This window comes from Harmonia axyridis, chromosome 4, assembly GCF_914767665.1.
Source record: "Harmonia axyridis chromosome 4, icHarAxyr1.1, whole genome shotgun sequence".
NCBI classification, from domain to species: Eukaryota; Metazoa; Arthropoda; class Insecta; order Coleoptera; family Coccinellidae; genus Harmonia; species Harmonia axyridis.
This window is the reverse complement of record NC_059504.1, coordinates 46,301,889-46,329,385: the sequence shown is the minus strand read 5'-3', so window position 1 is coordinate 46,329,385 and position 27,497 is coordinate 46,301,889. Positions and strand designations below refer to the sequence as shown.

Below are 27,497 nucleotides of genomic sequence, written 5' to 3'. Positions count from 1 at the left end.
TTTCTGCACAACTCTTAGTACTTCCCATATATACCCACGTTAAAAATTACCCGCTCACAAAACATACCGTAGCACACCATTCAAAGTACGCCAGACGACTGCGACGGTTGCAACATGTGGGTTCCGATTCGTGATTTCTGTAAGCCAACTTTATGAAAACAAAGTAAAACTCAAAATATTAGTCAGTTTGGCAAAGTCACCTCCGTTAGCAAAGTCACACCGCTCTACCGTATCTAGTTATAAATAATCAAAAGGTAGTACTTAGGAATTGCTAGTAGTCATAGTCTGCGATTGTACTACACCTTTTCTCATTGTAGGTACGTCAAAAAATCAAAGTTCAAAAAGGAAATATCCTACCTAACCTATCATTATAAATAGAATCAAAGAAAATACTAAATGTTCAACTCGGCAGCAAGATTGACTGCCTTGGCTGAATTCCTATGAACTATCAGCCGCGGCAGTCAATCTACTACTTCCCTGCCTAGTAAAACAAAAAACTATTTTCTGAATTTCAAATTCCCTATTCTAAACGACAAATTCCAATACTTAATTACTTTCTTCTGAAATTCAATTTGCTCTTCTCAATTACATTTTACGCTGTCTGAATTGCAATTGGAAAAAGATCGATAAAGCTTAGCCGATTCACACTTTTCTGTGAAGGCATAGTTTGCACTTGTCAAATGTCAAAAGATGACAGCTTCAAAAATGATAGCAGCCCGGATAGCGGAAACCTTATATTGAAAAACCCTATAAGAACTTCACTGGAATGCATCCAATTGATTTTGAGGTCATTTTGAAGTCACAACTGGGCTAATGCTTGCTGAACAAGATACCACATTTCGAGAAACAAATCCTATTAGAAAAGACTTACTAGCTAACTTATTGACGCTTTTAGAAATTGGCGTTTTTACTTTAGCCCTAATTTAAAATTTCCAAATGAGCTACCTACTATAAGTGTTCGGGGATAAGGTATTGAAGTATTGAAAGACTTCATTCAGGTAAGATGAATTCATTATATTTAAAAATATTATCTCTGTACAATTATTGGACTAAACGTTGAGGATAATTTTAGTTATCTGAAGTACTGGGAAACTCTAGTGGCTCCTGCTTTAGATCCTCAGATTCTTCACCATAGTCATTTGGGGATAGATATTGTTGCGTAGATTGATGAAGTTGAGTTTGACGTTGAAGCGGGGAAGGAGGTTGAGGAGAAGAGCTGAATAAAGAGGAGCCATGGGAAGTAGGTGGGTTTTCGTATACATGGATCGGTAAAATGTTCACTTCGCTGTTATAATAACCGCTGTTAGCTCCAATGAAAATATTTAAAATGTCCCTTTCAATGGCACATCGAACATCATCGTTATAAAGGCGCAATTTTGATGCAACCAAGTTACCGAAATGGTAACAATCGTCTAATGTCGCGCTGTGGCTTGCTGTTGAAGTTGACATATCCAAAGCCTTGTCTACACTTTCATCTGGAGAAGCGTCAAGCTTCTTTTTTTGGGAACTTGTAGATGTTGATGCAAGATGGCGCTTTTTAGCCCTGAAGGCATTTTGTTCGGATTTAATTTTGGTGAGCTGTCTGGTGCGTTTTTGACCTGCTACAAACTCCATACTATCCGATGGCTCCATCGGGTCATTTTGCTCTCTTTCTGGGTTTTCCTGATTGCCTGATGTATTCGGCAGCTGTAATAAGAAAATATGCTACACTTTTTTCAGTACCAGTAATACGCAACACATAAATGTTATTGCAGTTAGGCCCAGAAGCTAAAAGGAGTAGATGGCAGTGATAAATGTATTAGACATGGTGCTGATGGAGAGGTTTATGGAAAATTTATAACAAATAGAAGATAGAATACATCGGTTAGCCTGTGTTTGTATCTTTGAAGCTATGAGAAAGTACACGACTATGGCATCGGAGATCATTACCTTAGAACATAGAATACCAGGAAGTAGCATAAAGCGCTATTCCTTTGTAAAAACTGGTGAACGGAAATCCGCCATTAGTTACCTTCCACGATTCAATTTTCAGTCAACTTTAGCGTTTCGTGCTGTCAAAGTTAACCAACAAAACCCATAGGCGTATCATAAGATAAGACAAGGGTTTCTTGTTATTACATTTTTCAGGTTTGTTATCTCTTCATTCTCATCATATTATTAGCTAGTTGCGTTATTCTGTAAATGAATATTGATTATAGGACATCAAAGGAAAAATAATTATCAATTATTAGTGTAAGTATTTTATTTTCATGATTTAATTTTTTTTGGTCTAGGTTTCCAAAAAATGAAAGCAGGAGAGCGGCATGGATTCATTTTATAAATGAGCCTGAATTTGTTCCTAAAACTGAAGATTCAAGGATATTTTTTCATTTACTGTAGTTATCGAAGAACTGAACTGAGTAATTCGCATAGAAAAATTAACTCGGATCAAGGGCGTAAAAATGGGGGGTACTGGGGGTAATTACCCCCCCCCCAGATTTCCAAATTACCATATCGCGAATTATTGCAAAAACGAAGAACCAAAATTTTTCCATAAGATGAACCAATAATTATTTTATTTCTCTTCAAAATTCAAAATGTTCGAGGTTTATTATTTTCCTTTATCTATCCACTTTCTCGGCCTCTTATTTCCCATATGAATTTGTCATCGGTCTACACTTACCCGTTGTTTTCGGTTTTCTGTATCATTCTCGTCACAAAATTTCAATATTGTAGTTATCGAAGAACTGAACTGAATAATTCGCATAGAAAAATTGATTGGGATGCCTTTCACCACTTATTTTTCATTCAAATTGAAATTTAATTGTAAAGGCACCTGTGGCAATACCTTTATTAGACAGCGCCCCACATTTTCGAAAATATTTTTTCATCTACTAAATTTTCTTATAGTATTTTTTTGTTCATAATTTGAGTCATAAATTTTCGTTAAAGTTTTAAAATAATACACAAATTTATACAGGGTGTATATGAATAGTTGCGAAAAAATTGGGGAAGCGATTCCTAGTCAAAAAATAGGGTAGTAATAGTAAATAGTTTCCTAAAGATCTAAAAAACCAATCGTTAAAAATTTGTATCAAAGAAAAAGAAGCCGCACTACACACAAAAATATATGGTACCGTTTGTCAACGAAATATCGACAAGCTTGATGAAGCGCAAAAAATTCGCAAAAATAGGGGTAAGCACACATGCCAATGTGCGACCGTATGATCTGAATGCGGCACCTTTGAACATGCCGACGCCCGACAGAAATATTTATGACTAGATTACGGCACGCTTGAACATATTTAAATTATTTCTTGCCTTAAAGTTTTATTGATCTTGTAAATATTTTGGGCCTAGTACGCAAAATCTAGGGAAGGCTAGCAATATTTTAAATATTTCCAGATTCCTCGGCATCGCTCATTGCGAGGCGTATATATAAATGAAAACCGAGTTTTGATCTTTTGAATTATTTCGTTTGGTGCTCCAATATTTTTTTCTTTTGATATTTTTGGGCACCCTTGCAGACCTGGTAATGAAAAATATTTCGAGTAATTTGGGTCAAACTTCGTTATCAAACTTCTTTTTCTCACCTTATAGATATGAGTAAAAAAAAAGATCTACGCCCTTACGTATTAGTCCGGGTTCCTGATGATCACTCGAGAATTGCAGGAACTGAAGAGGCCAACACACTTACCAGAAAATATGCACTAACTAGGTACTTTCATTGGCTCAGAAGCTCTCTGTGGTCTAGATTTCATTATTATTATTCACTGAATAGGGGTCGCTGCGAAAACTAGGACCAAATTGATATTTTGTTCTTAACCCTATCTATTCACACATATACAGGGAGAACGTCGATACGGTTAACGAAACCGACGACATCCTTAGGAGCCTAGGCTTTTACTTCGTGTGTATACAGAACTGATTTTACCATGTGAGTGCTTCTTAGGCCAGTCATCCCTGGAGATTTGCACAATATGTGTTCAGCTGTTTCTACATCCTTTCCACAGAGCCTGCAGATCTCATCTGCTGACCCACCCATGCGGTACAAAAGCTACTTGCACCAAACGTGTCCTCTCAGCAGTTACTGGAGTTTTTCTCCAGAGGTTTTTCATTGTCCCACTCCCATTTTTGGACCACCGCCTCTTATTTGTCTTTTCCAAACCCACAAAAGAGCTCATGACCAACAGGTGTTAACTTTTAAGCCCTTTCTGCAAGTGGTCTAGATATATGTACGTAAAAAATATTTCAGGAGAAGGAAAGAACCGAAAGAAAAACACTCTGGCGTAATCTTCGTGAATTGGATCATTCCAAAAATCATCTTTGAAACTTTTAGACTGCGAGATCTAATAACTTATTGATACATATAATGACAAAAGGGTCAATTAACATTAAGAAAGATCCACAGTTAATAGGATGAAATGTACTCACTGAAACCTGTTGGGCTTTTGGCTTATTTTTATCCCATAAAAACATCATACTTTGAAAGGCGAACCATGAGCTTCTGTAAACCTCATTCACCCCTGAAAACTTAAATTATTCAAAATATCCACTGATTCAAGCTTGTTGTAGAAACCTACCTTTTCTAATGCTCGCTCTGGCGACTCTCCCCATCTTCATTTTTTCCCTTCGCATTGCTGCCAAGAGATACTCCATTTTCTTCCTACATTCATCAACCGGCTTATTGATTTTTTCTGCTATTTCCTCCCAAGCATCATTTTTTTTTAATTTATGAAAATAATCTCGATGTTGCGGGTCCCAAAGCAGATCATATTTTCGGTAGATTTCTATAAAGTTTATTGTCTCATCCTCCAACCACTTCATAATAGTACCTGACTCTGCATAAGCTGATTTCTACATATGATGTACAAAAATAATAAAAAAAAACTATATCAACACTTCTTTGATCATCATTTCATTTTACAGTATGTACATATATTGTATCGCCGGCTAAAAATTAAACTAATCGATTTCCAGCGTTGCATTGCTTTGTATCATATTTTAATATGTGCGTCACTTGCAATGACGTCTGGTATCCAAGGATACGCAACGATGAAACGGTAAAAAATGCTCAGTGTTGCCGAACAGAAAGAAATATGAGTAGAAACTACTGTGCGAAATCGGTTTTAGATTTTATTTTTTTTACAATGACTAAGCATTAAACTGAAAAATGTTTTGAGAATGAATAATATTAGTAACTAATAAAAATGAATCATATCTTGGTTATCATGTAGAATATAATATCCGATATTGAAGAGGTAGAACTACAGTAAAATGTGTAAGTTCGGCAACATTCATCGACCTCAATTTTACTTACTATTGTTGGAATCGGTATTAGTGCTGCCATCTATCAAGTAGATTACGAGTTTATTGTTGGGAATATTTTTCGCACTAGAGAAACCTGACAAATAATAACCAAAACAATAGGAATTAAAACACCCAGCAAACACTGGGAGGTAACTGTGAAGTACCATGGAAGTAACTTTGCAACTAAAAGCTCGCATGCGATGTATTAAAAACATTGCCTCCCGCTCGCATTTGCAGCGAAATGTCCGCGACATCATGTACGCATTTCAAGTCGTTGTGTTGTTCAAATTGAGACATGAAAAAATATCCCCAAAAAAACATCCATTTGTTGTCACTTTTATGGAAGTTTTTGAGTCAATAAATGTCTTTTTAATAACCACATTGGGTCGTTTCATGCGAGGTCTCTTTGATATCTCTATATTCCATTCCCTTTTTCACCACACATAGAGAACATTATATCAATTTCAATAGGAAGTTCGATTATGATTTCATTAGGATATCATTATTAGACTTCTCAATACTATTCTTTTTTTCACTACACATAGAGTACCCATACTGACTTCCATATAAGATAAAATTTTGAACTTAATAAAACTTTTGGGACAGCGTGAAGACTTAGTAGATGGTATGGTTTAATCAGGCCTCAATCTGCCTACTCCTGATTTAACTCGGGATAACTATAACGGGACATCCGCTAACTAGATCTCAATCTGCCTACTCCTAGTTAACGGGAAAAATAACTGGTTTTCTAACTAGGCCTCTACCTGCCTATCCTCGGCTTATCTCCGTTTAAGATGCTTACTTCGAGGCTTAAGTAGATTGTTGCGCCCTCTGTTGGGGGAAGCGTTAACCTGGTTGGCAGAGCCACCATGACCGTAACGCAGGAATCTGTAATCCCCACAAAACATTACTTTTGTGATATTCATAAAAAAGTCCCTTTGGCACTATACAGTGTGTTTCCAAATTGTATGTATGACTTTGTACAAGATATTCTACCCATTGAATAAATGATATTTAATATAGGTCAAATGCCTTGTATTGTTCAAATTCGGACAAGGATTCCTATATAGAATATCATTTATTTGATGTGTAGAATATCTTGTACAAAGTCATACATACAATTTGGAAACACACTGTATAGTGCCGAAGGGACTATTTTATGAATATCACAAAAATAATCCTGTAGAAATTTGTACATACAATTTGGAAATGGGAAATGAAGTAATGAAACATCCATATAATAAATAATTATTCAATCTAATATAAAAAAACAAACGTCACAAAAAAGTGAAATTATCTCTCATAAAATAATAAAATTAACAAACAGAGCCGGTCTTCATTTGACCACTTATAAAAAAATACTATATATATTTTAATTTATTGGTTTTTTGGTGATAAAGCTATATCACCAGCCACATGGCAGACACCAACGCACAAATAAAACTGAAAAAACGGGAAGCCTATAGCTATTGTAGTTTTCGAAATATCGCTCGATCAGCCAGAAAACGGACCAAGTGAATACGTAATCTGTATTTTGTTGCAAAAATGCTTCTATTAGGATCAGGTTTCACCGACGACCTCTCGGATTGCTCTGAATCGTTTGTTTTTGTTTATTACATCCAGATGAAGGAGAATAAATAAATATTCGTCGGACTCTTTGAGGGCTGGATATTTCAGTGCCACAGATGGATAATTGAAAATAATAATTATTATTTTCAACAATCCAATCAATTTGCACATTAATGTGCAAAGTATTACTATTACATTCACCAGAATAAACAGCCACATTGGGAACATAAAGTGACCCACTCAAAAAGGATTTGAAATATCATCCAATTCATGTTAACATTGTGTAGTTCTCAAAAAGACTTCGTTGCGAAGTCGCTCGATGGTAAACTTTTTAACTACTAATTTACCACTTTCTATGGGGATGGCATTGTGGTTATTTATTAATATCCTCAAATTATTATCACTGCATCTTCGAATTGTTGTTAACAAAGCAATGTCGCAAAATAAATATGTTTAGAACAAGTATGCGTAATCGCAATGAAGATATCTGTCAATGTGCAATTTGAGACTTCGCGAAACTGCCAAGTGATGTAACGTGTTTGCTGGGCAGGGTCATCGCTAAAGGGTTGGCAGGGAAGGGGGTCACCTAGGGAGCCAAAATTCAGAGGCGACATTTCAAGATTACTCAACTATTAAATAAGCTTGAAATGTCTACTGGAAGCTTCAAAAGGTATGCATGGCAATGATGATGTAATGAGAACTAGAAACTAAATTTGAGTAAATAGCGGGAATATTTCATATAAAATGAGGATAATTCATTGAAAATTGAATTGAAATTTGGCAATTGGGTACCTGCATAGATGTGAAAGAAAATTTTAAAAATCAACATAACATTTATTATAACATATTGACAAATAATCACAAAGCAATCTTATTAATGATTAAAATCAATTCTATATATCTTTAAGTCAGCAATATCGATGTATCAAAGAATTTCCATATCATACAAATATTTATCACAGTTTACAATATTTCATTATAGATATATTCATTTTGAATATTTCCTTATCCATTTCTTTGTGGAGGTCAAACAAAAATATTCATCATTTTTCTATCAACCTCTGAGTTGGTTTCTCTTTCATTTTCTCCTGATAGTTTTTGAAAGCTATATCCTTCAAATGTTCAGCCATTGAAGATCCAGTCTGAGCAACCATGGAATAAAATTTTCCTGTTACATCACTAAGGAGAACGTAGGGATGTCCTATTTCTACAAGCTCTCCAGCATCCATAACCAGAATCTTGTCCGAATTCATCACAGTGCTTAATCGATGTGCCACAGTAAGTACTGTACAATCAGAAAATTGTTTTTTCATCGTTATTTCGATTGCTAGATCGGTCCTGCAAAAATAATTTATTGTTTATTCTAGTCAGAGGCAGGGATTTGTATTTTGGTGTCAAAATGGAATAGTTCAGCTTCTTTTATTAGATACACACCCCTTAATTTCGAAAAATGGTCTATATTCACTTTTTCTTAATGAAAATACGCAATAAGCATGAATTTGTGTTTTACTCATCAAGTTTGAAACTTCACACGATGATATGAGTGAATAGAATTAATAAATATCGAGATATAGATAGCCCTGATCTTGTTGGTTATTCACTTAGCATTTTTTAAAAAACTCTGGTTGGCATCTTCAGTCTAGATCATAGATTTTCACACGATGTTTGAAATCAACTTTGTAACGCCATAAAAGATTTGTTAGGGAGCTAATTTAATGATTTTGGAAAATTGAAGAGAAATTCATCTTTGATCTCAAATATTTGGTTCACCATCCAATTTTCAATATATTTCGGTCTTATTGAGAAACCTCAAAACAATATAACTACTTATACTCACTGGGAGTCAACATTTGCAGTTGCCTCGTCTAGAATAACTATCTTGTTCTTCCTTACAATCGCTCTAGCAAGACAAATGAGCTGACGTTGACCTACGCTGTAATTTGCACCCCTGTCTTTTACCCTAGCACTCAGCTTCCTCACTTGTCTGGAGTTAGAATTGAGTTCTACTGCTTTCAAGGCCTCATACAAAACATGATCATCATGTTCGTTGAATGGATCAAGGTTGTAACGTAAGGTACCATTGAAAAGGACTGGGTCTTGTGGTATGATAGATATTTTCGATCTGAGGCTTTGAAGTGGTATACTTCCGGTTTCGAAACCGTCGATTTCAACTTTCCCACTTATTTTTGCCATCCGGAAGAGTGCACATATAAGAGAAGATTTACCAGCTCCAGTTCGACCAACTATACCAATCTGAAAGAATAAAACAATTAGAAAATACTGCAATGTCCCTCATATCATATGGATTCAATATCAACATCTTCGAAATTGAAGTTCAAAATAAATCCACAACCTTAGAGAAAAAATGCATATATCTTCGATCCTTTAGGAGATGTACAGTGCATCCCATTTTGGGTGAGACTGCCAGGTTTCTCGCTTGTTATTTAAGATAGAGCCTTGCGGTTTTCACGTTCCTGTCCTACTTTTTCGTGAAACTTGAGTTGATCTAATCAGATTTTGCATAACTGTTTCCGTTCAAGAGATACAGGGTGATTTTGGAAATTGATACTTTTCGGACCCCTGCTTTATCTCCGAAGTTTTTAGAAATAATGCTGAGGTGAAAACTATGTCTGAATCAGAATTCTGCGTAGAATCCAGTGGCGTACTCAATTTTTTTTTTCGGGGTATTGTTTTGAAGATTCAACACAAACCTATATTTTTTTTAATGGAACACCCTATATATCTTCACTTCGTTGAATTCGTTATTTTTTTCCCTTCAAAATGATGTATGGTACTATATAGGAAGGATGGTCAGAAATGTTAAAAAAACACTAAAACATCAAATTATGATGATTTTTTGTTAATAGCAATGGATTTCCCATATGAAAAAAAGGATCAATTGAATAATTTTCATTTGTGATTTTTATTTATAGTAGAGTAAGCAAACAAAGATAATCCACTCATCACTAACATGAAAAACAAAACGTAGGTAGGTACCTACCTAATAGCAACAAATAAATAATACAAAAATTCATAAACATTGCATAATATCTTACAGATTAAAGTGTTCAAATTGCTGTCCATTTTGTCTTATACATAATTGACAAAAATTTTCAATACGCCCGAGTGCATTTAATATTATAAAATATTGTAAATCCTGGAAAACTGCCTCTGTTGATGCACGAAGTTCTTCGGGACTGTTGTTTCTTTTACTGTAGTATAATATATGTATTAGGGAAAATGGACAGCAATTTGAAGAGTTTAATCTGTAAGATATTATACAATGTTTATGAATTTTTGTATTATTTATTTGTTGCTATTAGGTAGGTACCTACGTTTTGTTTTTCACGTTAGTTATAATAATAATAATAATAGTGATGAGTGGATTATCTTTGTTTGCTTACTCTACTATAAATAAAAATCACAAATGAAAATTATCCAATTGATTCTCTTTTATATTGGAAATCCATTGCCAATAAACGAAAAAATCATCATTATTTGATGTTTTAGTGTTTTTTTTAACATTTCTAAACATCCTACCTACATCATTTCGAAGGGAAAAAAATAACTAATTCAACGAATCAATGATATATAGGGTGTTCCATTGAAAAAAATATAGGTTTGTGTTGAATCTTCGAAACCATAACCCGAAAAATTTTTTTGAGTACGCCACTGGATTCTACGCAGAATTCTGATTCAGACGTAGTTTTTACCTCAGAATTATTTCTAATAACTTCGGAGATAAAGGAGGTGTCCCAAAAGTATCAATTTCCAAAATCACCCTGTATCTTTTGAACGGAAACAGTTATGCAAAATCTGATAAGACCAACTTGAGTTTCACGAAAAAGTAGGACAGGAACGTGAAAACCGCAAGGCTCTATCTCAAATAACAAGCGAGAAACTTGGCTGTCTCATCCAAAATGGGATGCACTGTACAACTCCGAAAAAAAGATAGGATTGTCCATGATAATAGGAGAAAATTACACGTTGTGTAAATCAATAATCATTCCTTTCGTCTCGAAGTACACTTATTGGGGACAAAATTTAACAATACCTAAAGAAAATGAAGATCTAAAAATAAAAATCGGATAAGGTACAATATCGAACTGAGAATAATTGCAATAAAATTCAAAAGGCAGAAACACATGAGCATCAACAAGATGCAGAAAAGAAGAAATAATATTAATGCATGATACCCCCATAAAAATTTCTCACCTTCTCACAAGCATTTATAGTGAACGTCAAATCCTTCAGTACCGGAGGCTTACATATTGAATATCTCAGTCCTACATCCTCGAAAATTATCTGTCCTTTTTCAGGCCAAGTATCAGGAGGTTTTATGGTATCAGTTGTAGTTTCTTCCTCTTGTGGAATTGTATTGTATTCTAGTATCCTGCTTATTGACACCAATAAATTATTTATCTGTGCGCAGTTAAGCACTCCATATTGAACTATAGCACTCAAAATGATGGATTGTGTGATAGCCAAACCAACTTCACTAGCCGTAAGACCAATATCTGAAATTTCCGTATGCATAACTTTTCTCCAATATTGTAATTCTACTCACCCTTTCCAATAGCTATGAGACTCAAAGTGACTGCAGTTATAAACAGAAAACTCACGAATTCAATGTAAAATCCAAAAGCTGCGAAAGCAACTGACATCATATACCAGCTGCTGGTATATCTGTCCAAACATTGTCCAAATTTGTCTTCGGCAATTTTCTGTGCTCCTAAACCCCTGATAGTTATCAATCCTTGCATGGTTTCATTCAGATGAGATATGATAGGACTCATTACTGAAATAATTAGAACAAGAGAAGGTAAGTAAATCGAAAGATTCAATAGGGGCTTCATACTCACAAGAACTTTCCACTTCTTTTATGTTCTTGGAAGTTCTCATGAAGAAAAACGCAATCAAAATGAATAACATGCTCATCAGGGCCACCAATATGATTATGTAAGGATTCAGCAAGATTACAATTATTATGGCAGCTAAAAGAGTGTTGACAAACTGAAATTAGAATAAAATTTCACAGGTCGAACTTTAAAATAAAAATTTCATGTTAGTCAATTAATAAAACTCAACTGTTCTGATTAGAAACTCTTCGAAGTATTTATCTCTCAAAATTACTCACCATGAGTGCTTCCATTATGGTTCTTGGTAGGAACTCATCATTCGCTTGCATATCTTTAGAAAACCTGTTCAGTATCTGACCAGAAGAAGTACTATCAAAGAATTCCATTGAGGCTCTTACGACTTTAGCAAACATATTGTCGTGCAGTCGCCTAGAGTTACCAGTAAAGAAATTCACAAAAAGTACCGACCTCAACAAGTTACACATTCCTATCAAAGCTATCAAACCACCATAAACATAATGGTATAGTCTTGTTTCTAAGACTGGAAAGGAAATATGGAACGTCTTCGAGACTACTTTATGTCCTGAAACATTCTTCTGCTCTTCGAAATTAACCCAACTGCTAACGAACATATCAGTGAAAGATAGCAACGTTTGTATTAACGAAAACAACAGGAATATAAAAATGAAAAAGTACCAGTTGACATCTTTGACGAAATATTTGAGTAGGAGAAGTGTTTTATGGTTTTGGCAATCATTGTTTTCAATGGAAATATTCTTATTGAGTTCTTCTAGTTTTATTACAGGTTTAACGCTCTTATCAGGTATATCTTCAATGTCGGTACATGTCTCTTCTTCCTGAAAAACATTTCTTAATAGTGCCAGAGTAATATGAAAGGAGTCACTCACCAAAATCGAGTCTTCGGATGTTTCAGAGCTTAGCGATATATTTCTGGAAAGAAAGTTACTGTTTTGCAATGTAACATTTCTGCATATCAACTCACTGTAGTTCCCGGTGTCCTGTATTGATCCCTAAAAATAAGAAACTGATATTGATACCAGTTTAATCTCGAAAGGTTTGAGAGAAATAAGCTTACATCGCATAGAACTATTATGTAATCTGAAGTCCTTAAATGATGAATGTGGTGTGTTACTAATATCCTACATTTATTCTTCAAGAATCTTTCAATACATTCATGATATATGTGTTTGGCAACCTGTACATCTACAGCTGACAATGGATCATCGAGCAAGTAAATATTTTTCTGTCTGTACACTGCTCTTGCTAAATTGATCCTCGATTTCTGCCCACCACTTAGAGCTGAACCTCGATCCCCAACTATTGTAAGGTCTCCATTAGGAAGCAATTCAAAATCCCTTTCCAAACAACACACTCTCACAACTTCTCTATAGCGTTCATCATCAAACGCTTGTCCAAACAGAATATTCTCTCTTACTGTCCCGGCAAAGGTCCAAGCCTCTTGGGAAGCATATGAAACTGAATTTTGAACCCTCATGGTGCCTGAAGTGAGCTCAAGTTCACCTTAAATGAGTTCAGATTAAAATTATGCCAGTTTTCGTTTGGTGTTATACCTTCTCCAGTTGTTTACGAGGACATACCTAAAATAATTTGTAATAAGGAACTCTTTCCACTGCCAACTGGACCAACTATTCCGATGAGATTTCCCTGTTTCAGAGCCATATTTATGTTTTGCAAAACAGATCTACCTGTAAACACATGACTAATGAGAATGCAAAAGAAGGATGCAGGATCTTACTGTTCATTCTATTCAATAAAGGATCCTTCTCAACGTATCTGGTATCACTGATGGAGATCAATTTTCTTCTCGGATATTTTCCCATATTACTTTGCAACGAGGAGAATGAATTCCATCTAGCTTCAACATTATCAAGTTCTATTATAGTTCCATCTCCATTGTCCATATTTTGAATAGGCACATATTCTTCTTTCAACAGGAAGTCATTGAGTCTCTTGATTGTTCTTAATATCTCTACGGACTTGGATATTCCTAAAATAAACATTACGGAAACGATGTAATTTAGGACTCCGTAGTAAACGACAAGACCATAAACCTAGAGAAAGAGATTAATTGAGAATTCATTTTTTAATTTCAAATATTGAGTTTTTGGATACCTTGGCAGAAGTTATGTTTTCCTTCATGGATATTATAACCCAAAGGGTGAAGAACAAAGCTAGATGGTTGCAGATAGAAGAGAAAGAGAGAAAAATGTTTCGGACGTAGTTGAGTTTCTTCAAGACATCGAGCTCCTCGCGTCTAGCAAGATGTACTAGTTTTTCGAAAGATTTCTCCCAAGCGTACATTTTAATGACTTGGATACCTGCTATGATTTCGTTCATTATCCTGAGACGATTTCCCGATTTCTTGTTCATTCTGCCATAAATAGATGCCGTCAAGTTGCCGTTATAGCCTGAAATGTCAAAAAAACTTTCAAATACGAGTAGAGATTCAAGGTGATTTGAGGGTATACAAACAACAACATACAGATATGAAATGAAAATATTCTTCGCTGATCACTTTTTAACCCTCATATTGAAGAACTGTTAATAAACAAAAATTCTGAAGTTGTAGTTTATTGTTGCGAAACTCTACCAACAATTCAAAATTCTATTATAATTTTCAAAAATTCATCGTTCGGAGAATATACAATAGAATATGATATGGGTTAGATTATTCAGTGATGATTTTTCGTACACCTACAGTGTTACAAGACAAAGAAGAGTACAAAGAGATTTAAAAAATAAGGGATCAGAGATAATAAATTATAATCCAGAAACTTCTTTCTATTTTTATTTTAGAAGAATCTTCACACTCAAAATAGTCATATTTTTTTGTATAATTACCAACTCATTAGCATTGTCTCTAATAGTATGATATAGGAAAATTTTTTGATGGAGTCCTCTGGGTAAATAGATAATGCAAAAGTACATGCTCCAAAACTATGTTCATGTATTTTATTTGGTATTTTATCAGTAATTGAGGTTGATGAACTTATGATTGTCTTCAATTATTTGAAAATTTCTATTGAATGATATGAACTAGCCGATAAATAATTATGTTTCGCTGAAAGTTGTTACAACTTTTTTGTTACATTGATTTTTCTCATTTTATTCGAACATATTAACGATATTATGCTATTATGAATATCATAAATTTAAGCCAGACTTTTTCAATTAACATTGATATTCATAATATAATATATGACTTTTGATAGGAGAAATTTTCATTATTTTTGGTAGAGTCTTGCATCTTAGTCCATCGTTTTATCTCTTATCGCAGAAATTAAGTAAAATATTTCCTACTCAAAAAAATCATGACATCTGTTTTTGATAAAATGATAAGTGGGTCTAATAATTCATGGAATATCAATCTGTACGAAAATAGGTTGATTAGATTAGTAAATTTCAATTGTTTTCAAAAAAATTTATGAATGAATAGGAAGGTATCGTTTTCGTTATGATAAGGTTGAATGATCCCGAAAATATTCTTGGAATTCTCCAATAAACAAAAAAGCAAAATAAGCATTGTTAAAGGGGGAAAGCAGAAATATCAAAATATCAATTTGATTCTGTTTGAAGTGAAAATTTAACGGAGTAGATCTCACTTACTCTGTAAAACAGCGACAAAGCTGAACCACATTACTCCTACCAACCCAGCCAATCCAGTTTCAACATACAGGATATAAACTATCGAGAGCACAAATAAAGGTGCCACCCACACAAAATGGATCAAATCTGTACCAGAATCGAACCTATTCAAGTCATAAGAGATGAAATTGACTATTTGCCCACTTGTAGATTGTTGCAAGGAGGAGAGACTCAAGTTCAACACCTGAAATCAAAAACTTTATTCGAGTTTTGTAAGATAGCAAATCATCCCACCTTTCTGTAAACAAGGGTACTGCAAGCTACTCTTATTCTCAGTATCGTTCTATATGTGTGTATTTTGTACTGGTTGTAGAAGATTGTTCTTGCACCAATAACGACTGAAATGTAGATGCCATAATTTAAAGCCTCACTTTTAGTAATTGTGGTTTCTTCTTTGAAATAGTTCAACAATTTCCCTAGCAGAATTGGCTCTGCCAATCTCAAAACTATTTGGGCAATAGCAAGCATAATTGCTGCACACAGTAACTCTTTCCAAAACATTTTCAGCAAGGTAAGAAGAAGACTTGGATTTTTGTTGCGTTTGGAGCATTTGCCTTTTTCGTTTTGCCAACTCCTGTAAACGAATTGTTCTAATTATTTGTAGAATGATGAATTTGAACTGTAGCTACTTCTCAATTTGATCAGCCAAACCGTTACTTTCCAAGTCATGTGTGGTTTTGTAGAGGTTATCTGGTGTCCATTGTCTTTTGTATCCTCTCCTGAAGGTATCGAAGGTAAAACTGAAAGCAAAAATAATAAAATTAGTGACGAGATTCTAAGTATAATTCAACGAAGAGGATACTAATACAACTAAAGGGTGTTTTTTCAGAGCTATAGAACTTTAAATTGCAATAAAACAACGATGGATTATTCGATTGACATGAATTTTATTTATCCGCAAGATGAACTTGTGGCATTATATTTTAAATATGATTTCTGACATATAACCGCCACTGCTCGCTCGGATGTAGTCCAATCTGGACGTCCAATTTTCGATGCCTTTTTCCAACATTTGTGGCCGTATATCGGCAATAACACGGCGAATGTTGTCTTCCAAATGGTCAGTGGCTAGTGATGGTGAAACATTCTCCTCCACGACGAATCGACACTCCTCATCTTCTACTAGAGCAATACTCATTCTCATGAGGTGCTTCCTGAGGCGGATATGCCCTGTTAGGAATTCAGTGAGGAGGTGTAGCATATTCTGACTATGAGTCAGATACTTCTGAGATTTCGGAGTATCAAATTTTTGGAATGATCAAATCCTGAAGGATTCTGCTTTCTCTTTTTTGTACGTATATATAGCTAAATTTAATTCACATGGCAAAACACTCCTGGCATTCGAAGATCAGGCACCTCTCTAGACCCTGATTCCGTCTAAACTGCTCAACTTTCAAGATCATTTAATTTGAATTTTCTTTCACTTTCATCAGACTGAAGTGTTGTTTTAAAACATTTGATGTTTCGAACTGAATACAATACTGTGCAATATCAAAAGGTTATCAAACGACATCACAAACAAATCAGAACTATGCATTCTCAACTTCCTACGAATTTGAAACTACAATCGTATCACTATAGCATCCAACAGTTTCCCAAAGCCGAACAGAATATTTTTGCAAGCAAAATCCTACTTACATGTAAAAAATAACGGACATAAAGTTCGCACTTGTCCTGGGATGATCTCTGTTGACAGGGTGTCCCATTTCACCTAAGAACGTTCCTCTGTCATAAAATAAGGGACTATCTAAACGAAATGATGGCACTCATTGCTCCCTGTGAGATTAGTTATCCGATTTCACTCTTATCATCGTTATTGTACTGTGCAAACATAAATACACATAATGACTTCAATTATTTCAATGTACACAATTCGAACAAAGCATTCATAAGAACGTCAAACTTGCTGAGCGCCTGGATTATCTTCCCAGTGTCCGATTCTCGACAATTGAGCGTAGAATGGTCGAATTAAAAACGAATGCCTAGGAGGGAAGTTGTCGAACGAAACTGTTGTCGAATTTCGACCGACAAAAGTTTATTTAAAGCTTGCTTCATTTTCGTTTTCCTGGATACGAGGTCGAGGATGCGGGATTCGCCTGTTTCAGCTGTAGCGGCCCGAATTTTTCCTGTTCCAAACAAACTGCAGGGACGTATCGAGAAAATTGTAATTCGGTTCAACCTTTTGCTTGCTAGTTCAAAAATTGTAATCACTTTGTGGTATTCAATTTCGAAATTTCCTCTCACAAAATGCACTTCAGACAAGTAATATGTATATTTGTCTGTTTGTCTATGGGTCTGTGTTCCGCATAGGGATTCATCAAGCCAAGTAGCTTGACATTTTAATCAACAACTTGACTTGAAAATCAAGCTCGTGAAAAATTACATACTTGAGCTTGACTTGTTTTTTAGATATTTATTGCTTGACTAGATATCCAGCTACTTGATATTAAAGGATGTTTTTTTTAGAGCTATAGAACTTTAAATTGCAATAAAACAACGATGAATTATTCGATTGACATGAATTTAATTTATCCGCAAGATAATCTTGTGGCATTACATTTTAAATACGATTTCTGGCATATGACCTCCACGACTGGCTCGAATGTAGTCCAATCTGGACGTCCAATTTTCGATGACTTTTTCCAACATTTGAGGCCGTATATCGGCAATAACACGGCGAATGTTGTATTCTAAATAGTCAAGGGTTTGTTGCTTATCCGCATAGACTAATGACTTTACATAGCCCCACAGAAAGTAGTCTTGCGGTGTTAAATCACAAGATCTTGGAGGCGGTCACCAAACGTGTCTTTCAATAAATCGATTGTGGCACGAGTTGTGTGATATGTTGCGCCGTCTTGTTGGAACCACAGCTCCTGGACATCATGGTTGTTCAATTCAGGAATGAAAAAGTTAGTAATCATGGCTCTATACCGATCACCATTGACTGTAACGTTCTGGCCATCATCGTTTTTGAAGAAGTATGGACCAATGATTCCACCAGCCCATAAAGCGCACCAAACAGTCAGTTTTTCTGGATGTCACGGTGTTTCGACATTCACTTGAGGATTAGCTTCACTCCAAATGCGGCAGTTTTGTTTGTTGACGTAGCCATTCAACCAGAAGTGCGCTTCATCGCTAAACAAAATAAAATGGACGTAGTGCGCGATACTTATTCCGCACAGAACCATTATTTTCGAAATAAAATTGAACTATTTGCGAGCGTTGCTCAGGCATGAGTCTATTCATTATGAATTGCCAAACCAAACTGAGAATAAATCATTTGACAGCTGTTAAATCGGTCTCCATCCTGAACAGTAATGCCAACTTAAAGTTATATACCTCGAAAAAAAAACACCCGTTACTTGAGCTTGATATGCACGCGTCGCACGGCATAGGTATATTTCTGCAATCTCGTGCGCGCTTAGACTGAATAAGGGGATCCTGCTTATTAACGCAGTCTTTATGCAAAATACGATGCTTTTCGACGAACAAAAATTTTCTCCATTTTTGTAGGTAATTTCAACAATATAGGTGCGTTGTTAGAGCGTATATCGTTCCATTTTTAATAATGACATAGTTCTACTTGTCAAATGTCAGCAGATGATAGCTTTGAGAGTGACAGCTGTCCAGTTAGCAGGCAATTCGAAATGAAACCTCTTGTTGGAAAACCTTTTATATTAATAATAATCTTATTGTGTATGCATATTATTAAAAGCTAAATGTGAAGAAAATTATCGGTTCATACGCTCAATTGGAAATATTGGGTAAAAATTTTGATATTCTTCTTGAATTTTCTCTGATTCTGAAAATTTCATTCTAGATATACCTCAACCTGATCGAATCTGTAAAAAAGAAATATTTAGTATTTAGTTTTCCACTTCTTTTCCAATATTCGTCTTGTATTTCCTTGAATTCTAGAAAACGTTTTTCATATAAAAACCCAAAATCTCAACACCTTCTGTGGTAACGGAAATATTGAGTAATAATTTTCGATATTCTTCTTGGATTCTCTATGGTTCTGGTTATGCGATCAACATGGAATTTTGCACAAGTCTTTAAACTATAATTACGTATCCAAATTAGAATTGGTCATCAGTGAGTCGAACTTTATCGTTCGAGAACATTTCTGGATCAGAATTCTATATGGAAAATTACAGATATTGTGACAGAATAAAGTATGATAGCTTCGGAGAGCTCAAAAAGTAACTAATACCATCCAGATCTCTACTCCCAAATAAATTTAATTTGTATATAAATTCTATTATCCTTTGCACCTACTCAATCATAGCAAACAAACAAGAAACACAAATAAAATCACTCAGAATTAAGATAACACTATTTATACTTGAGATCATATATTATTATACAATCATATATCAGACAATATTCAGACATAGTTTGAATGTTTACACTTTAGAACCTTATTTGTACCTAGAACAAATACAAAATTTCCATTTTGGATTCACTTTTTCCATCCAATGTAACTATCGAACGCTGCTTTCTTAAGCCTTTCAGATTCAGAATTTCCTGTTTCATGGATCATCCTGTAGAAAGTCCCAGTGGGATTCTGGAGGAGCAAGTGTGGATGATCGAACTCTATTATCTGACCAGAATCCATGACTATCACCCTATCGGAATCCATTACAGTATTCAGACGGTGCGCCACTGTGATTACAGTGCACAGGGAGAATTGCTTCCTGATAGTTTTCTGGATCAATGTGTCGGTTCTAGAAAAAGTTCAGAAATAGAAAGAGACACAATTCGAATATACAATAAAATAGTTTATTCCTTCAACATCTTCAATTCCGAACCTGTGACCACGAAAGTGGTAGAATGACGCGTAGGCTTCTAAGCCAATTGAAGTGTAACAGCGGAATTGGATGGGATGTTGGTAATATCTATATAACATTCAGAGATAATTTTGATTGACAAAACAGTAATATAGATAATCTAACAGACAGAACTAAAAGAACTTTTATGAATAACAAGAATTCGATTCATATTAATATGGCTCACCCAGGATCAACGTTAGCAGTCGCCTCATCCATCAGCAGTATTTTATTGTTCCTAATGAGTGCTCTTGCCAGGCAGATGAGCTGTCTCTGTCCAACGCTACAGTTGGATCCTCTCTCCATCACCTGGTAATTCAAACTGTAGTACTGTCCAGAGGCATCTTTCAAATCCACATCCTGTATAGCCTTGTGCAACGTAGAATCGTTGTGTTCTTCGAACGGATCCAAGTTGAACCTTAAGGTACCAGCGAAAAGGATTGGATCTTGGGGAATCACAGATATCTTGGATCTCAAAAGTTTTAACGAGATATCTCTGGTGTCGAAACCGTCTATCTCGATTCTTCCTTCGACAAGTGTTAGTCTGAAGAGAGCAGCCATTATTGAGGATTTCCCTGCTCCAGTTCTTCCTACGATACCAACCTGCAATAACACTTTGAGTGAGTAAGGAGCTTACTTCAAACACCAAGGAATCAGTAACTGCCACCCTTTTTTCTAGTTCTACTCACTTTTTCCATTGGTTGGATGAGGAAACTCAAGTTCCTCAATGATAAAGGAAGTAGTGGATCATATCTCAGACCGACCTTTTCGAAGACAATTTTCCCTTCAGCCGGCCAATCTGGTGGGAGCTCCACGTAAAGAAATGGTTCTTCTTCCTTATCCAGATTGTTGTAACGTGAAACTCTCTCCACCGCTATTAACTGATTGTTAGCTTCCAAAGTTTGACGAAGTCCATACTGAATAACACCTGTTAGGCTCATAGCTTGAGTGAGAGCCACGCCAACGAAGCCACCACTGATATGCAAACCTTTGAAGAAGATGATTCATTAGAAATTCTTGTAATAATCATCATACTCACTGTCGGCGTAAAATACCAGAACGAAGGCTATGTAAAGAAGAAAAAGGAAACAAGATAAATCGATGTAAAAAGATAAGGCAATCGATGAAGTTCCATACAAAAACCAGCTACTTGTGTAATTGTCTTGATGGTTCTCGAATTCTTTGATTAAGACACTTTCTGCAGATAGAGCTTTGATGGTAGTGATTCCTTGAGCAGAGTTATTTACGTGAGATAGTATTGGACCAACCACTAAAAATTATCAATTAATGAGTAAAATTTATGTTTGTCGAGAAAGAATTCAAAAAAATTTTGAATACTCACTTCTACTTTCTACTCTCTTGATTTTCTTGGTCAACCTTGAGAAAATAATTAGCAATCCTACAAAAATTATGTTTAGAATGGCTGTAGGAATTATAAAGTCGAAATCAACGAGTACTAAGAGCACGAAGGAACCAATAGACATCAGTAAAATCTAAAAAACAGTGCTTAAAGATAATCACAATTCAGTTATTGTTGATGGTAATCTTACTTGGGTCGCCTCCATGATGGACCTGGGTAATGGTTCATCTATAATACCAATATCACGGGAGAACCTATTCAAGATTCTACCACTACTGGTAATATCGAAAAATCTTAAACTTGTTCCTGTTACTTTTTCCAACATTGTATCGTGGAGTTTTTTCGAATTTGACTTCACCAACTTTGCGTATAAACAAGCCTTCAATATGGCGGCTATACAAAGTGCGATTACTAAATAACCAAACCAATCTTCGTAGAACATTTTGAGGTGCAAACCGAATAACAAACGCAATAAGGCAGGGCCCAGATATGAAAGTCGATCTCTAATTTCTTCGATTGAGGTCCAGACACCCAGATAATAACTGATTCCGCTTATCAGTACCTGATTGAGCACGAAAAGAAGCGTGGTACATAATAACAAGAATACATTGCCTCCTGCCAATATATATTTGAAAAATAATAGACCCTTCTTTCTGCTGTTATGCAAAATTTTTTGGGATTTTTCTGTATAGCTCTGATCGAATCGAGTTGTGCCTGCTTCTGTTTCCGTAGAGTCTAAAATTGAACTGGAGAATGAGGTAGAGGTTGACATACTTGTGTTGAGATTTTCTTCTCTCTGGAATTAAGAGCTTGGCTTAAATTTCATGATGAGTTTGAAGTAACTTTTGAACATACATCTTTGAAGAACGAAAAATTGTCTTTGAATGAATCCATTTCTATATTAGTCTCTTCCAAGGGTTCCGAGTCATCAAGTATTGCTCCTACTCTTATCATATCTTCATAGGATCCCTGCTTCTCTATAACACCCTAAAAATGAAATACATATATTAAGTCATCATAGTCATTCTATTTAAGGTGAAGATCATATTTTACCAACACTACTCACTTTTTTCATCGCTATAATATTATCAGCCTGGCGTAACTGGCTCACGTGATGAGTTACCAGAATCTTGCACTTCGTTTTGAGAAAGCTCATGATGCATTCATTGAATAAATGGTTCGCCACTCGAACATCCACAGCTGACAATGGATCATCTAGCAGATAGATGTCAGCGTCTCTGTATATAGCTCGAGCTAAATTTATTCTAGCCTTCTGGCCTCCGCTCAAAGATGCTCCTCTATCCCCAATTACTGTCAAATCTCCATTCAGGAAAAGCTTTAGATCTTGCTCCAAACCGCAAACCCTCAACACTTCCTTGTATCGTTCATTATCATAGTCCAAGCCGAATAAGATGTTTTGTCGGATGGTTGAAGCGAAGGTCCATGCTGTTTGTGGTGCATATGATATTTTTCCACCAATTTTCTTATTGCCAGAGGAAACCAAAAGCTCCCCTGAAAGTTCAAATTAGGTTTTCAGAAATAAATACTAAGTACTATGTAGTCTAAATAGTCATCGTCTTCTCTTGAATGACCTTTACATGATGCGATGGCAACTATGTAAGTAGACATTTCAATTGAAAAGATGAGTCACTCCTTACTAAACTGGAGAATTCTTAGTTCTTGTAAAGGGTGTTTTTTTTTCGAGGTATATAACTTTAAGTTGGCATTACTGTTCAAGTTAGCGTACGATTCAACAGCTGTCAAGTGATTTATTCTCAGTTTGGTTTGGCAATTCATCATGAATAGACTCACGCCTGCAAAATAGTGCAATTTTATTTCAAAAATAATGGTTCTGTGCGGAATACGTATCGCGCACTACGTCCATTTTATCGTCGACAAAATCGTCCAACAGAGCAGTTAATTCGATTAACCGTGGAACGTTTTCGCACCATGTTTACTCTTATTGATAACTCGCATCCCCAGAGACGCCGTATGGTGCGTACAGAAGAAGCTATTGGTGCTGTAGAGCGTAGCATTGAGGCAGACCCGAATGAGAATATCCGCCATCGAGCACAGGAATTGGATCTGTGTCCATCCACTTTATCGAAGATTTTGCGGAAGGATCTTGGTTTGCGTGCTTATCCAACTCGTGCAAGAATTGAAGCCAAGCGATCATCAAGTAAAGCGTAGATTCGTCGAATGGGCCCTAAATGAGATTGCCGTTGTTCCCGATTTTCATAAGCGAATTCTGTTTAGCGATGAAGCACACTTCTGGTTGAATGGCTACGTCAACAAACAAAACTGCCGCATTTGGAGTGAAGCTAATCCTCAAGTGTATGTCGAAACACCGTTACATCCAGAAAAACTGACTGTTTGGTGCGCTTTATGGGCTGGTGGAATTATTGGTCCGTACTTCTTCAAAAACGATGATGGTCAGAACGTTACAGTCAATGGTGATCGGTATAGAGCCGTGATTACTAACTTTTTCATTCCTGAATTGAACAACCATGATGTCCAGGAGCTGTGGTTCCTACAAGACGGCGCAACATAGCACACAGCTCGTGCCACAATCGATTTATTGAAAGACACGTTTGGTGACCGCCTAATTTCACGTTTTGGACCTGTGAATTGGCCTCCAAGATCTTGTGGTTTAACACCGCTAGACTACTTTCTGTGGGGCTATATAAAGTTATTGGTCTATGCGGATAAGCCACAAGCCCTTGACCATTTGGAAGACAACATTCGCCGTGTTATTGCCGATATACGGCCACAAATGTTGGTAGAAGTCATCGAAAATTGGACGTCCAGATTGGACTACATCCGAGCCAGATTGGACTACATCATATGCCAGAAATCATATTTAAAATGTAATGGCACAAGATTATCTTGCGGATAAATAAAATTCATGTCAATCGAATAATCCATCCTTGTTTTATTGCAATTTAAAGTTCTATAGCTCTAAAAAAATACACCCTTTAGAACAAGCAAAATGAAGTTGATATTTTTTGTACGGTGTAAAACTGCAGAAATGTCCAAACTCACCTAAAATTACTTGGAGTAATGAACTTTTACCACTTCCTACTTCACCTATAATGCCTATAAACTGGTTGGATTCAACTCTCAAGGAGATTCCTCTTAAAGAATTAGTACCTGATAAACAATGAAAATAGTTGAAATATTCAGAAGTTGCACTAATTGGAAGTACTCACTTTTCAAACATACAGCTTCTCTATAATAAGCAGATTTGCGCTCAGTATTTCCTAAAATCAAGACCAACCTCCACTTTTAGGCAATAAATAAAAAAAAAATAAATTACCTGATTTATTTTTCGAAGGCAGAAGTGAAGTTTTCTCTGATAAATCTTCTGAACTGGTGGTCGTATCTTCATCTTCTTTTACTTTGACTTCATCCCAAGCAGCTGACACATTATCCAGTTGGACGAACACTTCATCTGGATCCTCCGAGCCTGCTGAGTTCTCAACCTCACGTTCCTTCATTAACAAAAAGTTGTTCACTCTGCTCAACACTATCCAGAGTTCAAACAACTTGGCGATACCGAGGGTGAAGAAAATTGAGATTATGTAATTAAGAAGGGTGTAGTATATAAGAAGGAGGAAAACCTGGAAGAGAAAAAATACTAACATTACCTCCATGAAAGGAAATTCCCTCAAAGTTTTGGAGATATAGTCATCCAATATTTTTCGTTGTTACAAAAAGTAACAATCCAATCAATTGAATTTGAATAAAGATTGAAGATTGAATAGGGAAAATAGTATCTGTATCAGTTTGAATTAAGTTTAAATATAAACTTCACTCACCATCACCACTGTGATCTTTCTGTGCTCTTCAATCACTACGTAGAGAGCTAAGAAAATACTGATTGGTACTATGAAAGTGTAGACCGATTCGTAAACTGCTTTGACCAAAAAAGATTTCCCAATGACGTCCAGTTCTTTGGTCCTCACCTTTTCAATCAACTGAGCGAAAGGCTTTTCCCAAGCGTACATCTTCATTACCTGGATACCACTAAGAAGAGAATGCATCAAGCTCAATCTTTCATCTGTTAGATTAGAGGCAAGGAGTTGGAACAAAGATGTATAGTGTGCAAAGAAGGCTAAAAAATTCAAATTAACGCTAAATGAGGTTTTTCTGGTAGGTGGAGAATGAATTTCACCTTGGATCAAACTGACCAAGAATATGAATCCAACACCAACAAGCCCAGAAACACCAAACTGTTGGTATACGATGATAGTCACTGCAACCACTACAATTGGTGTTGTATAGACGTAATTGATGAGTTCAGTTCTCATATCGAATCGACTGAGGTCATTCGAGATCAAGGTCACTATTTTACCACCTCCATCTTTCTGTAAAGTTGTGCTTCTCAGCCTAAGTACCTATTAAGAGAATTGGAGCATCATCTATTTCATCAGTACAGATCTTAAACTTAAGCCTACCTTTCTGTATATCAGGTTGCTGCAGGAAACTCTGATTTTCATGGAGGTATGCAAAGTTTGGTATCTCTGCTGAGAATAGGCGATAACTCTGAGTCCATTCGCAGCTAACATTCCTATGGTCCACAACAGTACTTCCTGCTTTGACATGGTGGAATGTGGTTGGAAATAGCTTAATATAAATCCGAGACAAACGGGTTCTGCTATACGTAGCACCACCTCTATTGTAGCTATAACAACTATAGTTAAAATTTCGCACCGGAAGGCATCCAGTATACTTTTGAATAGTGCATATTTTTTCTTTTTTTTTCCTGTGGTTTTAGACTGCTTGTTCCATGATCTGAAAATATGATTATGAAGTTTTGGAAAATTCACACAATAATTTTTTATTTCTAACCTCTCTAACCGATCTCCTAAGAGTTCACTTCGATCATTTAATAGAGGAAGATAGGGCTTCTTTGGATCGAAGGTTTTCTTCAACGAATTGAATGTGTACCTGAAATCTTTCTTTACTGAAAAATGTTGTGGATTTAATTCTGAGCAACTTACAAGAAAAATAGCTTGGAGAAGAATCCTGCACTGGCAAGGGGATGCTGGCTTTTGTTTTCAACCTTCTCATTTTGAACTTCCATATTTTGTCTAAAAGGAATATTTTTATTCAATGTTACATAGAATATTCATATTTGAAGCTAAACTAAAACCATTACTAAATAATTATGCCTCTTTATACAATTTGAAAATATAAAAATCCAGATATTGTGCAATGAGCCTTCAGAACGTTTGTTTGAATGTGAAAAACAAATTTCTTTAATATTTATCGCAATACTTCACTTTGAATGTATTTTCCAAAAAAAACATTAATGAAGAACTATAAAATAAAAATATTTTACGATAGTTCGGTGAATTTACCTTCTGAAAAAAATGTTATTGACTGGAAAAATTTAAAAATTATTATATTAAAAATAAATATGGATGCCTATATACGTATTTACCTTCATTAGATTTATCTTACCCCAGCCAAATTTCAATCTAACAAAGTCATATTGCCTGAAGGGATATAGATCACAATAACTGATATAGTAAAAAAGGAAATTTATTATCTATAAAGGAAAAATATACCATCAATTTGTAAACTAAATCGATTTTGACAAACGTTATCGTAAAATTTATAACCATATGCTCGTAAAGGATATATTGAAGATAAATCTGTTGGAAAAAAATTGTATCTACAGTTGAACCGCATGAATTGCAATTATTATTTTAATTTGCTATTTATATTTGAGAGTGATACAATGAAATTTTTTTTCCAATTTCAACTCACTGAGATATTATTTCTCTTCAGATTGATATATCACACATGAATATATTTCTAAATAAATTGCATGATTTATTGCGAATGGAATATTCAAATTTAAATAGTTAATGGTAGAAAATATTCCATTCTCTAAAT

General features: G+C 35.4%; 3 protein-coding genes across 4 annotated transcripts; all 3 read right to left on the bottom strand.

Moving 5' to 3' along the window:
- Positions 1-1,014: 1,014 nt before the first annotated feature.
- On the bottom strand, positions 1,015-4,883 carry LOC123679168. Its single transcript, XM_045616594.1, has 3 exons — positions 4,563-4,883; positions 4,414-4,505; positions 1,015-1,686 (listed from the first exon to the last, which is right to left on the bottom strand). The coding sequence occupies exons 1-3, from the start codon at positions 4,804-4,806 to the stop codon at positions 1,069-1,071; spliced, it is 954 nt and encodes a 317-aa protein (XP_045472550.1). The 5' UTR covers positions 4,807-4,883; the 3' UTR covers positions 1,015-1,068.
- A 2,788-nt stretch (positions 4,884-7,671) lies between these two features.
- Positions 7,672-17,402, bottom strand: LOC123678728 (ATP-binding cassette sub-family C member 4-like). The gene is made up of 15 exons (XM_045615884.1): positions 17,043-17,402; positions 16,034-16,144; positions 15,639-15,978; positions 15,366-15,588; positions 13,872-14,266; positions 13,495-13,810; positions 13,337-13,444; positions 12,814-13,259; positions 12,626-12,748; positions 11,996-12,574; positions 11,721-11,871; positions 11,426-11,656; positions 11,074-11,375; positions 8,696-9,111; positions 7,672-8,196 (listed from the first exon to the last, which is right to left on the bottom strand). The coding sequence occupies exons 1-15, from the start codon at positions 17,108-17,110 to the stop codon at positions 7,902-7,904; spliced, it is 4,104 nt and encodes a 1,367-aa protein (XP_045471840.1). The 5' UTR covers positions 17,111-17,402; the 3' UTR covers positions 7,672-7,901.
- Positions 17,403-19,728: 2,326 nt separating this feature from the next.
- On the bottom strand, positions 19,729-27,203 carry LOC123679167 (probable multidrug resistance-associated protein lethal(2)03659). 2 transcript variants are annotated; one of them, XM_045616593.1, is made up of 17 exons: positions 27,060-27,203; positions 26,597-26,686; positions 26,445-26,543; positions 26,051-26,387; positions 25,768-25,990; positions 25,412-25,707; positions 24,910-25,213; positions 24,803-24,853; positions 24,636-24,743; positions 22,660-23,105; positions 22,449-22,580; positions 21,784-22,389; positions 21,576-21,726; positions 21,273-21,503; positions 20,923-21,221; positions 20,421-20,836; positions 19,729-20,131 (listed from the first exon to the last, which is right to left on the bottom strand). In XM_045616593.1, exons 2-17 carry the CDS (start codon positions 26,677-26,679, stop codon positions 19,867-19,869), a joined length of 4,047 nt encoding a protein of 1,348 aa, XP_045472549.1. In that variant the 5' UTR covers positions 26,680-26,686; positions 27,060-27,203; the 3' UTR covers positions 19,729-19,866. The 2 variants fall into 2 exon arrangements, with proteins under 2 accessions (XP_045472549.1, XP_045472548.1); XM_045616592.1 differs by having other exon boundaries at positions 27,040-27,200.
- Between the last annotated feature and the right edge of the window lie 294 nt (positions 27,204-27,497).

Excerpts from the sequence above, each read along its gene's own strand:
- LOC123679168 (XM_045616594.1), bottom strand. The coding sequence starts at position 4,806 with ATGAAGTGGTTGGAGGATGAGACAATAAACTTTATAGAAATCTACCGA. Across the intron at positions 4,506-4,562 it reads CAGAGCGAGCATTAGAAAAG|GGGTGAATGAGGTTTACAGA; the intron begins GTAGGTTTCTAC and ends TTAAGTTTTCAG. Across the intron at positions 1,687-4,413 it reads CAAAAGCCCAACAGGTTTCA|CTGCCGAATACATCAGGCAA; the intron begins GTGAGTACATTT and ends TTCTTATTACAG.
- LOC123678728 (XM_045615884.1), bottom strand. The coding sequence starts at position 17,110 with ATGGGACACCCTGTCAACAGAGATCATCCCAGGACAAGTGCGAACTTT. Across the intron at positions 11,376-11,425 it reads TCTCATAGCTATTGGAAAGG|ATATTGGTCTTACGGCTAGT; the intron begins GTGAGTAGAATT and ends CGGAAATTTCAG. Across the intron at positions 9,112-11,073 it reads CTATAAATGCTTGTGAGAAG|ATTGGTATAGTTGGTCGAAC; the intron begins GTGAGAAATTTT and ends TTATTCTTTCAG.
- LOC123679167 (XM_045616593.1), bottom strand. The coding sequence starts at position 26,679 with ATGGAAGTTCAAAATGAGAAGGTTGAAAACAAAAGCCAGCATCCCCTT. Across the intron at positions 24,854-24,909 it reads GCCTTCGAAAAATAAATCAG|GAAATACTGAGCGCAAATCT; the intron begins GTAATTTATTTT and ends TCTTGATTTTAG. Across the intron at positions 21,727-21,783 it reads CCATCATGGAGGCGACCCAA|ATTTTACTGATGTCTATTGG; the intron begins GTAAGATTACCA and ends ACTGTTTTTTAG.